The 14,598-nt window shown below is 43.6% G+C and overlaps 1 protein-coding gene across 14 annotated transcripts in view; it reads right to left on the bottom strand.

Annotated features, from left to right (window-relative positions):
• Window positions 1-14,598, bottom strand: part of Caprin2 (caprin family member 2) — a 76,057-nt gene that overhangs the window by 6,702 nt on the left and 54,757 nt on the right. For all 14 annotated transcript variants that reach the window (XM_045139511.1, XM_045139517.1, XM_045139516.1 and 11 more), the window contains 3 exons: window positions 10,911-11,079; window positions 5,974-6,159; window positions 3,335-3,435 (listed from right to left, as the gene is read on the bottom strand). In XM_045139511.1, the coding sequence (XP_044995446.1) occupies window positions 3,335-3,435; window positions 5,974-6,159; window positions 10,911-11,079 (456 nt within the window). The remainder of the gene's footprint in view (window positions 1-3,334; window positions 3,436-5,973; window positions 6,160-10,910; window positions 11,080-14,598) is intronic.

Here is a 14,598-nt window from a genome sequence, read left to right as displayed (position 1 = left end):
GCACTTGCCTTTAATCCCAGCACTCAGGAGGCAAAGGTAGGAGGATTGCAGAGGTAGGAAGACTGCCATGATTTCCAGACAACCTAGGCTAGAGTGAGACCCTACCTCAAAAAGCAAAAATAAATAAATAAAAATGAATCACCAGCCCCCTTTAAGTCCTGCAGGCTCGTGCAATAACAGCTGGTGTCTGCACACTTGGTGTTCACTAATCAGGCCCACAGCACTAGGCATGTATGCACACTGGCTCAGCTGATCTGCACTGTCCCAGGAAGAATCTTAACTGAAAAAAGTAGAGGGACATGCCAAAGGTCACGAAGCAGGAGAGCCATGAGCTCAAGTCTTCGAAAGTCCACATGTGTTCTCCATTCTCACTACTTCTTCCTCATGAACCTGTGAGCTCTTTAAGCACAACTATTTTACACATGTTAGTAACAGAGCTCAGTAAGTTACCAAACACAGACATACTTGACTAACAGTGGGGCTGTGTCCTGATACACCATAGATTGAAAACACATGAGGAAAAAAAGAAAAAAAAAACTGGTATAGTGGTGCATGCCTTCAATCCCAGCACTCAGAGGCAAGAGATAGGAAGGTTGCTGTGAGTTTGAGGCCAGCCTGAGTCTACATAGTGAATTCCAGGTAAGCCTGGGCTAACAGCATACACCCTACCTTGAAAAACAAAGACAAATACAAAAACAAAAAGCCTGGTGTGGTAATGCACACCTTTAATGCCAGCACTCGGGAGGCCAAGACAGGAGGACTGCCATGAGTTCAATGCCAGCCTGAGACTACACAGTGAGTTTCAGGCCCACCTGGACAAGTGTGAGACCCTACCTCGTAAAAACAAAACACATAATGAATCTAATACACATAACCTACAAAAGCAGCACAGCTGAGCAACACAGTACACAGGAGTGAGGTGATGAACTTATGGCTCTGCCCATGAGTAGGAGCTGTGTTCCCAGACACCGCCCTGACACCAGTACCTTCATTCATCCCTAGCCCAGAAAAGGCCAGCATCAAAACCTGAAGTAGGGCTATGCTGATGGTTATCACTTTTGTGTCATTATAAAACCCCCAACCCTCCCCCAAAAAATACCCCAGACATCTCAAATCAAGTCATTATTCATACTCAAAAACTTATAAAATTCCACAGGTTGAAAATGCTAATCAAGGGCTACAGCTCGGTCAGCAGAGTATCTGCTTTGCATACATGGGCCCTGGGTTCAATTCTCAACACCACACACAGGAAAAGATATTAAAAAGAAAGGAAGGAAGAAAGAAAGAAAAGAGGGGGCCAGCCTAAGGGTGTAACATCTGCTGATGTCTGGATAAGTGTATATACTATGCTTATCAAACTGCCCATTAAGCACTTCTCTTAATATTTATACTCTTATATTGACACTACTCTCACTTTGGGTAGAGAATCTTCTCTTTTCAGATGGCAGTGACCTTGGGACGACTCAGAAGGTATCATAGCTGGGAAGAAGTAACTCGAGTACTGAGTAACACTGCGATCACACCTTCCAAGGCTCAGGGTCTAATGCGGAAGAGGTGGCAGAAAGAATTAAGAGCCAAAGGAAGGGTAGGACTCCTTACAACGTGCTCCCCCAGACACAAAATGGCCTGGATATCCATGACCTCACCATGCCTGACACTACCTACAATACCATCATAAGAGGAGGAAAAGATCATGACATCAAAATAAAAGAGAGACTGATTGAGATGGGGAGGGGATATGATAGAGAATGGAATTTCAAAGGAGAAAGTGGGGGGGGGAGGATATTACCATGTGATATTTTTTATAATCACGGAAAATGTTAATAAAAATTGAGAAAAAAAAAAAGAAAATGGGCTAGGAAATGACTTAGTGGTTAAGGCGCTTGCCTGCGAAGCCTAAGGACACAGGTTCAATTCCCCAGGTCCCACATAAGCCAGGTGCACATGGCGGCACATGCAACTGGAGTTTGTTTGCAGTGGCTAGAAGCCCTGGTGTGCCCATTCTCTCCCTCTCTCTGTCTCTTTCCTCCCTCTCATCCTTCTCTCTGTCTCTAATAAATAAATAAAAATAAATCTTAAAAAAAAAAAAAGGCGAGCGTGGTGGGGCACGCCTTTAATCCCTGCACTCAGGATGCAGAGAGGTAGGATTGCTGTGAATTCAAAGCCATCCTGAGAATACAGAGTGAATTCCAGGTCAGCCTGGACTAGAGTGAAACCCTGTGATGGTTTGATTCAGGTGTCCCCCATAAACTTAGGGGTTCTGAATGCTAGGTTCCCAGCTGATGGAGGTTTGGGAATTAACACTTCCTGGAGGGAGTGTATTATTGGGGGCGGACTTAAGGGTGTCATAGCCAGTTTCCCCATGCCAGTGTTTGGCACACTCTCCTGTTGTTATGGTCCACCTTATGTTGGCTCATGTCGTCATTTTCCCTGCCATCATGGAGCTTTCCCCTCGAGCCTGAAGGCCAAAATAAACCTTTTTTTTCCCACTAGCTACTCTTGGTTGGGTGATTTCTACCAGCAATGTTGACCTGACTGCAAAAAACCCTAACTTGAAAAACCAAAAAAAAAAAAAAAAAAAAAAAAAGGGCTAAATAGATGGTTCAGCAGTTAAGGCACTTGCCTGCAAAGCCTAACAACCCAGGTTCTATTCCCAAGTACCCACATAAATCCAGATGCACAAAGTGGCACATGCATCTGGAGTTCATTTGCAGCAGCTAGAGGCCCTGGTATGCCCATATTCATTCTTCCTCCCTCTCTTTGTGTCTGTCTCTCTCTGCTCACTAATAAAGTATTTTTTAAAGAAGAAAGAAAACATGCTAGGCATGGTAGTGTTCACCTTCAGTCCTAGCACTTGGGAAGCTGAGGTAGGAGGACTGCCATGAGTCTGAGGCCAGCTTGGGGCTACAGAATGAGCTGCAAGTCAATCTAAGCTAAAGTGAGACCCTATACTTAAAAAAAAAAAAAAAAAAAAACAGAAAGAAGAGCTCTGCTAATGTACAAGTAAGCTAAATTCAAGGCAATATAGAAAAGCTAGGTATATAAGCTCTGGAGTTAAAAACCTTGTAATCCAATATTAATCCTACCATTTACTTGCTGAGTGACCTTAGACAAGGTATTTAACCTACTAACCCCAGTTTTTCTTGTAAATTAGTATGAACATTATTAACAAAATCCACTACACCTTTAAATCTCGCCTTCCCTGGATAACAGGAAGGACATGGCCCTCAAAGCCCCCAGCACTTGCAGTAGCTCTGACAGAAGGACACTCTACAGATGCTGTCATCACCTACCGCTGTGCCATGAGTCAATGGTGACAGCTGTTCCTACTTACCCTTTGGGCACAAGGTGTTCCAAGATACTCTCTAGCTTGGAGCTGTAGCTGGCTGTAATTCCCATTGGAAACTGAAGGAGGTCCTCTGTAACCATCAAAACCTAGCGGGTAAACCAAGAACCTGCATAAGATGGTGGGGAAGAAAGCAAATCCCTGAGGGTCCCTGGCCAGCAGGTTTAGCTAATGGATGAGCTGACGGCTAGTGTGGTGCTGTCTCACAGAAAGTTCAACGGTGCTCCTGAACATGACCCCTGAGGCTATCCCACATGCATGTGTGCACACATGCAACCCCATACACATACACACAAGACACGTGCCCCCCATACTACACATGCAAAAGAAGCTGGGCGTGGTGGCACATACATGCATGTGTGCACATGTGCACCCACCCACACAATACACGTGCAAAAACGCTGGGTGTGGTGGCCTTTATTGCCAGCACTCAGGAGGCAGAGGTGGGAGGACCTCTGTGAGCTCAAGGCCACCCTGAGACTACACAGTAAATTCCAGGTCAGCCTGCAACAGAGTGAGACCCTACTTCGAAAAATCACAAAAGAAAGAAAAAGAAAAAGTACACTAGCTTCTTTGTAAAAATTAAACCAGAAGAAAAAAAAAATGTTGAACTGATCTTAAAATGCCACCACTAGATTTATGTTCTTTAATCAAAACATACTAACATGCTTACATGAGCTGGAGAGATGGCTCATTGGTTAAAGGTGCTTGTTTGCAAAACATGCTGGCCTGGGTCAATTCCCCAGTACCTATGTAAAGCTAGATGCACAAAGTGGCCCATGCATCTGGAGTTCATTTACAACAGCAGGAGATCCTGACACATCCATATTATCTCTCTCTCCTCACAAATTAATATTTTAAAATACTTCCAGGGCTGGAGAGATGGCTTAACAGTTAGGACACCTGCCTATGAAGGCTAAGTAAGGTACCAGGGTCAATTCCCTGGCACCCAGGTAAGCTAGATGCACAAGGTGGCACATGTGTCTGGAGTCTGTTTGCAGTAGCTGGAGGCCCTGCATGCCCATTCTCTCTCTTGCTTTCAAATAAATAACTTTTAAAAGTAAATAAATGAACATGCTTCCATAGCAAAATACAACACGAAGCATCACTAAGTTCTACTCCCTACTAAAACAAGGTTTGGAAGGAGTAGATGGGGTTGAGAGGTATAGCAATTATGTACTTAATGCCTTCTGCTTCAAATACTTTTGCTGTTATCATACAGTAGCTACAGGACTTGGAATCATAGCAAAAAACTAAAAGAATGTTCACTATTATAGTCTCAGATTTTATGTCTTTACCTATAGCATGGTCTCAAAGACAAATAACTAGAAAATGAGAACTGTCTAATTATGATGCATTTTTTTTCACAGAGTTACATAAATTAACAAAAAAAAAAAAGAAATTATTCAAATATCCAAACAAAAGTCCATCCTTTAAAAGCAAGATGATTGGGCTAGAGAGATTGCTCAGTGGTTAAAGATAATTCCTTGTAAGGCCTACAGAACTGGGTTCAATTCCTCAGTACCCACATAAAGCCATACACACAAAATGGGGTATGTGTCTGGAGTTCTTGTACTGGCTAAAGGTCCTTGTGTAACCAATCTCTCTCAAGCAAGTAAATAAAAACATTTTTAAAAGACACAAAAAATGAGCCAGGCATAATGGCACATACCAGCACTTGTGAGGCAGAGGTAGGAGGATAAACAAGAGTTTGAGGCCACCCTGAATAGTGAATTCCAGGGCAGCATGGACTAGAGAGAGAACCTACCTAGAAAGAAAAAAATACACACACGCGCACGCACGCGCAGTTTAGTGGTTAAGGCGCTTGCCTAAGGACCCATGTTTGGCTCTCCAGATCCTACATAAACCAGACCCACAAGGTCACACAGCACACAAGATGATGCATATATCTGGATTTTGATTGCTGTGGCTGGAGGCCCTGGTGTGTCAATTCTTTCTCTCTCATTTAAAAAAAAAAATTACAAAAGCTGGGCATGATGGTACATGCCTTTAATCCCAGCACTCTAAAGGCAGAGGTAGGAGGATCACCATGAATTTGAGGCCATCCTGAGACTACATAGTGAATTCCAAGTCAGCCTGGACTACAGTGAGACCCCTACAAAAACCAAAGGAAAAAAAAATTACAAACACACACACAAAAAAAAAAAAAATTAAAAATAAAGGCATGCTGATTGACTTTTCTTCAGTATATGGCAAGAATCTGTTTTGCACAGAGGAATTTAGTTCTGCTATAGAAAACAGATATATTAAAACTATTATATAGGGGCTGGAGAGATGGCTTAGTGGTCAAGGCGTGTTTGCCTGCAAAGCCAAAGGATCCAGGTTCAATTCTCCAGGACCCATGTAAACCAGCTGCATAAGAGGGCACATGTCTGGAATTAATTTGCAGTGGCCAGAGGTCCTGATGCATGTGCGCGTGCGCTCTCAAATAAATAAATATTTAAAAAATTATTATCTACTAGTAAAACAAAAAACTATTATCTACTAGAGATATGTATCACCCTATAAAGGATAATGACAAAAGGGGAACAAAAGTAGAAATGGTGTAAGTCACATGAATATATAGATAAGACAATTTAATGTAATAAAGTAGACACAGAGCATACCTTTGTAGCCACCAGGGGACCTATAGGGATTGGTCAGTAACTTCCCTCCATGCGTACATCCTCTCACAGACCCCTGGCTACTGACAAACGGCTGAACATGCCTGGGAAACACACTTGTATGTGCTGGGTAAAAGGCAAGGCTGCCATTGCTTACTTGAACAGTCCCATCAGGATGGTAATCTGCAGCTTAAGAAAACAATTCAAAGTTCAAGTTAAAGCCGGGCATGGTGGTGCACACCTTTAATCCCAGCACACGGAAGGCAGAGATAGGAGGATTACAGTGAGTTCGAGGCCACCCTGAAACTACATAGTGAATTCCTGGTCAGCCTGGGCTACAGCATGACTCTACCTCAAAAAAAAAAAAAAAAAAAAAGTTCAAGTTAAATTGTAATAAAAGACTAATATTCTTTGTACTTGAAATCACCATATAAAACCTTTAATATGCTTTCTCCCTTTAAAAAATAATATACTTCATGTTCATATGTGAGAAATAGAGTACTAGCTTTACAGGAGGTCTTTTGGCACATGCTAGAGCATGGATGAGACTTGAAAACATAATGTTAAATAAAACAAGAACATGTGTGTGATGCCACTCACATGAAGTGACAGGGTAGTCAAACACAGTCATAAAATCGAATGGGAGATAGAGAGATGGTTTAGCAGTTAAGGCACTTGCCTGAAAAGCCAAAGGACCCAGGTTCAATTCCCCAGTACCAATGTAGAGCCAGATACACAAACTGGTGCATGCATCTGGAGTTTACTTGCAACAGCTAGAGGCCCTGCATGCCCATTCTCTCCACCCCCTCCATATATATATATATATAAAATTTTAAAAATTTGGGCTGGAGAGATGGCTTAGCAGTTAAGCGCTTGCCTGTGAAGCCTAAGGACCCCGGTTCGAGGCTCGGTTCCCCAGGTCCCACGTTAGCCAGATGCACAAGGGGGCGCACGCGTCTGGAGTTCGTTTGCAGAGGCTGGAAGCCCTAGCGCGCCCATTCTCTCTCTCTCCCTCTATCTGTCTTTCTCTCTGTGTCTGTCGCTCTCAAATAAATAAATAAAAATTTTAAAAGTAAAAATAAATAAATAATTAATTAATTAATTAAAAAATAATTTAGTTAAAGGTACATGCCTTTAAACTGAGGCAGAGATAGGATTGCTCTCGTTTTAAGGCCAGCCTGGGACAACAGTGTTAGTTTCAAGTCATCCTGCACTACAGGGATAGGATTATCACCAAAAAAAAAAAAAAAAAGGGCTGGAGAAGATGGCTTAGCCATTAAGGTGTTTGCCTGCAAAGCCAAAGGATCCTGGTTCAATACCCCAGGACCCATGTAAGCCAGATGCACAAAGAGGCACATGCATTTGGAGTTCATTTGCAGTGGCTAAATGCCCTGGTACACCCAATCTCTCACTTTCTCTCTCTCTCAAATAAATAAATAAAATATATTTAAAAAAAATCAAGCTAGTTATGGTGGCACATGCCTTTAATTACAGCACTTGGGAGGCAAAGGTAGGAGGATCACCATGAGTTCAAGGCCAGCCTGAGAGTGCATAGTGAATTCCAGGTCAGCCTGGACTAGAGTGAGACACTACATTGGTTGGGGGGGGAGCTGGGCATGGTGGCACACGCCTTTAATCCCAGCACTCGGGAGGCAAAGGTAGGAGGATCACCGAGAGTGCAAGGCCACCCTAAGACTACAGAGTGGATTCCAGGTCAGCCTGAACTAGAGTAAGACCCTACCTGGTGGGGAGGGGATCAGGACAGATAAAACACTTGCCTGCAAAGCCTAATGGCCCAGGTTCAATTCCCCAGTACCCATGTCAGATGCACAAAGTGGCTCATACAACTGGAGTTCATTTGCAGTGGCTGGAAACCCTGGTGCACCCACTCTCTCTTTCTTTGAAAATAAATAAATAATTTTTAAAAAATCAAACTGGGCTTGGTGGTACAAACTTTTAATCCCAGCATTTGGGAGGCCAAGGTAGGAGGAGCACTGTGAGTTCCAGGCCAACCTGAAGCTACATAGTGAATTCCAGGTCAGCTAGGGATAGAAGAAAAAAAAAAAGGGAAGGAGGGAAAAGGGGAAGGGAGAAGGGGAGAGGGAGGGGAAGAGAGGGAGAGAAGGGGGAGAGAGTAGGAGGGGAGAGGAAGAGGAGAGGGAGGGGGAAGAGGAAAGAGGAGGAGGAAGGGGAGGGAAAGAGGAAAGGGAGGGAATGGAAGGGAAGGTAGAAAGAAAGGGGAGGTAGGGGAAGAAGGAAGGGAAGGGGGGTAGGGACAGGGGAAGGGAAGGAATGGGGGAAGGGAAAGGGAGGGAAGGGAAGAGAAAGGAAAGGAAGGAGAGGGAGGTAGGGCAGGAAGGGGGAAAGGGAGGGAAGGGAGGGAAAGAAGGCAGGGAGGGAGGATGGAAGGAAGGATGGAGGGAAGGAAAGAAGAATGGGAGGGAGGAAGGGAAGGAGGAAAAAAGGAAAGGAGGAAGGGAGGGAAGGAAGAGAAAGAAGGAAAAAAGAAAGGGAAGGAAAGGAGGGAGAGAGGAAGGAAGGGAGGGAGGGAAGGAAAAAAGGGAAGTAAGGAAGGAGGGAGAGAGGGAGGAAAGGAAAAAAGAGAAGTAAGGAAGGAGGGAGAGAGGGAGGGAGGAAGGGAAGGAAAAAAGGGAAGTAAGGAAGGAGGGAGACAGGGAGGGAGGGAGGAAAAAAGGAAGAGAAGGAAGGGAAGCAAGGAAGGAAAGGAAAGGAAGGAGGAGGAAGGAAGGGAAGGAAAGAAAGGAAGGGAAGGAAGTTAAAAAGAAAGGGAAGGAGACAGGAAGGGAAGGAGGGAGGAAGGGAAGGAGGAAAAAAGGAAGGAAAGAGGGAGAAAGGAAGGGAGGGAGGGAAGGAAGGAAAAAAGGGAAAGAAGGAAGGAGGAAGAGAACGAGGGAGGGAGGGAGAGAAGGGAAAGGAGAGAAGGAAGGGAAGGAAGAGAAAGGAAGGGAAAGAGGGAAGGAAGGAAGATGGGGAAGGAAGGAGGAAGGGAGGGAGGGGAAGGAAGGGGGTTGGAAAGGAAGGAGGGGAAGGAAGGGAGGAAAGAAAAGGAAGGAGAGGGGAAGGAAAAGGAAGGAGAGAGGAAAGAAGGAAGGAAGGAAGGAAGGAAGGAAGGAAGGAAGGAAGGAAGGAAGGAAGGAAGGAAGGAAGGGGAGGGAGGAAGGAAGGAAAGGAAGGGAGGAAGGAAGGAAAAAGCTCAATATTCCAGATGATCAGGGAATAAAAGAAAATGACTTCTTTTGTTTTTTTTTGTTTGTTTGTTTGTTTGTTTGTTTTTGTTGTTTGTTTTTTTTTTTTTGGTTTTTCGAGGTAGGGTCTCACTGTAGCCCAGGCTGACCTGGAATTCACTATGGAGTCTCAGGGTGGCCTCGAACTCATGGCAATCCTCCTACCTCTGCCTCCCGAGTGCTGGGATTAAAGGCGTGCACCACCACGCCCGGCTTCTTTTGTTTTTTTTTTGAGACAGGGTCTCATTTGCCACAGCTCGCCTCAAACTCATGTACCTAGGTATGACTTTGAACTTCTGATCCTCCTGCTGCCATCTCAATTATAGGTGTGCATCACCATACCTGGTTTACGCAGTGCAGGGGATCAATCCAAGAGTTTTGCACATGCTAGACAAGCAACCTACATCCTCAGCCCATGAATCCTAATCTTTTTTTAAAATATTTTTGTCTATTTATTTGGAAGCAGAGTGATAGAGAGATAGAAGGATCACACTGGGGCTTCCAGCTGCTACAAACCACATTGTATATCTGGCTTTACATGGGTACTGGAGAACTGAACTCTGGTTGCTAGGCTTTGCAGGCAAGCACCTTAACCACTGTGCCATCCCCCCAGCCCATGAATCCCAACCTTAACAGAATTCAAAATTGAGAAAGCATATAACTAAAGTATCTTTTATATAAAGTGCCCTATATTTTGGCAGTATGGTGAGAACACAGTGAGAAATCCAGGGTTCACATTACCACTTTTCATCACTGAAGTGAAAAACACCCAGACTCTTTAAGTCCATTTGCTCAGGTCATCAGGGCTGTAATACGAGTATCAAAACCCACCAGAGTCCAGCGTAGTGGTACACGCCTTTAATCCCAGCACTTGGGAGGCAGAAGTACACGATCACTGTGAGTTCAAGGCCACCCTGAGACTACATAGTGAATTCCAGGTCAGCCTTGGCTAGATGAGACTCTACCTCAAACATACACAGACTCCACCCCCCCCAAAAAAAAAAATCAGGGCTTCTGTATTTAAAATCAAGTACTAGGTTGCCTTATGCTTTCCTAATTCAAAGCAGCATGCCTGCTTAGCAAACAATCCCCAGTCTCTAATCAGTAACACAATCATTACACTACACTTTCTCTTCATAACAGCTGAAAAGTTTCTATAAAAAGGAAAAGGCCAAATCACCAAATTAAAAGCTAACAACAACAATAAAAAGAAAGTGAAGAAAAAGGTAACACAATGGCTTCAAAATCTTCACAAGAACAGCCAGCGTGCCCATCCACCTTAGCCACGGTAGGATAACCAAAGTAATCAGAATTAAAACTATACCCTACGAGGTTAAATCAGCCATCAAAGTCCTACTACCTCTTCCAAAGTTAAAATTAGCCAAACAGGGTGGTGCACACCTTTAATCGTTGCACTAGGAAGGCCAAGGTAGGAGAATCACTGTGAGTTTGAGGACAGCCTGAGACTACATAGTGAATTCCAGGTCAGCCTGGAGTAGAATGAAATCCTACCTCTAAACAAAAAATTAAAATTACTAGGTAAACTTGACCAAACTGATGTTGAGCACTTCTGAACACCCAAGAAACAAAGAGATAATGTCCCCAGTCAGGAAGACATTCATAGGGTCACTACAGATCTGCTTTCCATTTAATTAGCTGTTGTTTAAGTCTTCCAAATGTATGCTGAGATCTCACCAGTCTCCTGAGACAGGACCATATGTTCTACGGGGACAGCCGGATGCTGGCACTGGGGAGGGGTCTGTGTACTTGTTGAAGTGAAGCTTTGATTGTAGCCAGGTGAATAAGGGGATTCCTGTGCATCTTGTTCTTTCCGTGGAGGCAGGGGTGCATTAACATTAAACACCTTGAAAGAGAAGGTTCAGAGGAAATGTCTGCAGAACTTTACCAGATTGAGTCTTCTGTTAAATGGGCAAAGCATTTGAATAGGCATTTCCCCAAATACAACAAGCATCTAATAAACACATGAAAACCTGGCTAACATCATTAGTCACCAGGAAAATGGAAGTCAAAACTACAGTGCGGCCGGGAGTGGTGGCACATGCCTTTAATCCCAGCACTTGGGAGGCAGAGGTAGGAGGATCGCTGTGAGTTCAAGGCCACCCTGAGACTACATAGTGAATTCCAGGTCAGCCTGAGCTAGAGTGAGACCCTACCTAAAAAAAAAAATCTACAGTGAGATACCACTTCAGACCCATCAGAACTGCCATTATTAAAAGACAGAAAGTCCAAGTAAGGGTATGAAGAGATTAGAACCCTCATATATTGCTGCCTGGAATGTAAAATGGTTATAGGCATTATGGAAAAACAGCAAGGCAGGGGGGCTAGACAAATGGCTTAGCGGTTAAGGCATTTGTCTGCAAAGCCAAAGGATCTCGGTTCGATTCCCCAAGACCCACATAAACCAGAAGCACAAGGTGGCACATGTACCTGGAGTTCATTTGCAATGGCTGGAAGCCCTGGCATGCCCATTCTCTTTCTCTCTCTCTCTAACAAATTAATTAATTTTAAAAAAAAAAGTATGGTGGATCCTGAAAAAGTATAATCCGGCTAGAGAGATGGATTAGTGGCTAAGGCAGTTGCCTGCACAGCCAAAGAACCCAAGTTCAATTCTCCAGGACCCCCACCTAATCCAGCTACACAAGGTGGCACATTGTCTGGAGTTCATTTGCAGTGACTGAAGGCCCTAGTGTGCTCATTCACTTTCTCTGTCTGCCTCCCTCCTTCCCTCTCTCTCACTCTCTCTCTAAAAAAAATTTTTTTTAAGTATAAATCCTGCCAGGCATGGTGGTACACACCTTTAAACTCAGCACTCGGGAAGCAGAAGTAGGAGAATCACCATGAATTTGAGGCCACCCTGAGACTACATAGTGAACTCCAGGTCAGCCTGGGTTATTAGAGTAAGGCCTTACCTTGAGAAAACAAAACAAAACAAAACAAAAAAAAAAAAAAAAAGTATAAATCCAACAATCTCTGGATATAACCCAAAAGAAGTTAAAGCCAAGTCTTGACTAAGTGTCAAAAGGTAAAAATTATCCAAGTGAAATTAGGTACATATATAAATTTAAATAGTATTCAGCCAAGAAAGGAATGAAACTAAAATACGTGCTCCTTATCAAAACCTTTATACTTAGAGAAACAGGTTGGGCACTGGATCATTTCACTTTTATGCTGTACCTAAAATAAGTAAATTCATGGAGACAAAAAGTAGAAAAGAGGTTATCATGGGTTGTGGGCAGAGTTACTGTTTAGTGAGGACTCGTGTCTAGAAACGGTGGTAAGGGGTGTACACACTGTGAATGTACTTAATGGCACTGAATTATTCCTTTCAAATGGTTGTAATGGGGCTGGGAAGATGGCTGAGCAGCTAAAGGTGCTTGCTTTCAAAGCCTGTTGTCCCAGGTTTGATACCCCAGTGCCCACGTAAAGAAGCCAGATGCACAATGTGGCACATGTATTTGGAGTTTGCAGTGGCAAGAGGCCTTTGTGCACTTTTACTTTGTTTCTCCCTGTCCCTCTCTGAAATGAATAAAACGTTTTTAAAAAAAATAGGCCAGGCGTGGTTGTGCACGCCTTAACCCCAGCACTTGGAAGGCAGAGGTAGGAGGATCACTGAGAATTCGAGGCCACCCTGAGACTCCATAGTAAATTCCAGGTCAGCCTGAGCTAGCATGAGACCCTACCTCAGGGGAAGAAAAAATGGTTGTGGCTGGGCGTGGTGGCACATGCCTTTGATCCTAGCACTTGGGGCAGAGGTAGGAGAATCTCTATGAGTTCCAGGCTACCCTGAGACTACATAGTATATTCTAGGTCAGCCTGACTACAGTGAAACCCTACTTCAAAAAAAAAAAAAAAATGTTAGAGAGATGGCTCAGCAGTTAAGGTGCTTAGCCTTAACTCAAATGCATAGCCTAATAACCCAGGTATAATTCCCTAGTACCCACATAAAGCCAGATGCACAAAGTAGTGCATGCATATGGAGTTCCTTTGCAGCAGTTATAGGTTCTAGGGTACACATTCTCTCTGCCTCTTTTCTAGTTCTCTGTTTACAAATAAAAAATATTTAAATACTTTTTTTAAAAAATTTAATATATATTTTTATTTCTATTTTATTTATAAGAGAAAGAGAGAGAAAATGAGCAGACCAGGGCCTCTAGCCACTGCAAACGAACTCCAGGTGCATGTACAGCCATGTGCATCTGGCTTATGTGGGACCTGGAGAATTGAACCTGGGTCCTTAGGTTTTGTTAATCACTAAGCCCTCTCTCCAGCTCTAATATATATCATTAGAGAGAGAGACAGACAGCCAGACAGAATTGGCCTGCCAGGGCCTCTGCCACTGCAATCAAATATCAGATGCTTGCACCACCTACTGGGCATTTGAGACCTTGCACTTGCCTCATCTTGTGCATACGGCTTATGTGGGACCTAGAGAGTCGAACATTGGTCCTTAGGCTTCACAGGCAAATGCCTTAATCGCGAAGCCATCTCTAAATCTTTTTTTGTTGTTGTTGTTTTGGTTTGTTTTTCGAGGTAGGGACTCGCTCTAGCCCAGGCTGACCTGGAATTTACTATATAGTCTCAGGGTACCCTTGAACTAATAGCAATCTTCCTACCTCTGCCTTCCAAATGCTACTTTTATTTGTTTATTTAATTTTTTGGTTTTTGGAGGGAGAGTCTCACTCTAGTCCAGGCTGACGTGGAATTTACTATGTAGTCTCAGTGTGGCCTTGAACTCACAGTGATCCTCCCAAGTGCTGGGATTAAAGGTGTGCGCCACCACACCCGGCTCGAATGCTGCTTTTAGCTAGGAAAAATAAACAATACTGTGAGGACAGGTTTCCAGGAAAGAAGGAAAGCACTGGAAGTATGGCTTTCCAAGCAGCTATGTAGAGTGGGAGGATTCATGAGGTCCATGTTTGAGTTTAGCGCCTCTGCACTGCTTTGTGCTTCCCCCACACACTACTCCAAAGGGGCCACCCCCACCATTTCCAAGTACCATCAGGAAGGCACTGCATCCCTCAGAGGTTTCTTCTCCCTGAGAACTGTTTAATGCTAGTCTATGTTTAGAGAATGAATACAGACTGAGCTGTAACGTTATCTTTGAAATAGGTTTACAGCACAAGCTGCAGAAGAATACATATTCAAAACACTCATAATTTTGAACAAACCTCAAAGAAGGAGCATAAGATCAGGATAAAATCAAAGTTTCAATAGAGACACCACTGCCCCATGTTACTGAAGCTAAGAATCTTGCTAGTGCACTATCAAATGGTATTGTTAAGTTGTTACAGAAAGTTATGTTTCTTACCCACATATTTCTTTTGGGAGGGGTGCTGAGGATTGAATTACACATTTTTGTTTA

This window comes from Jaculus jaculus, chromosome 22, assembly GCF_020740685.1.
Source record: "Jaculus jaculus isolate mJacJac1 chromosome 22, mJacJac1.mat.Y.cur, whole genome shotgun sequence".
Classification (NCBI taxonomy): Eukaryota; Metazoa; Chordata; class Mammalia; order Rodentia; family Dipodidae; genus Jaculus; species Jaculus jaculus.
The sequence above is the reverse complement of the archived record's forward strand: the minus strand, read 5'-3'. Positions and strand labels throughout refer to the sequence as shown.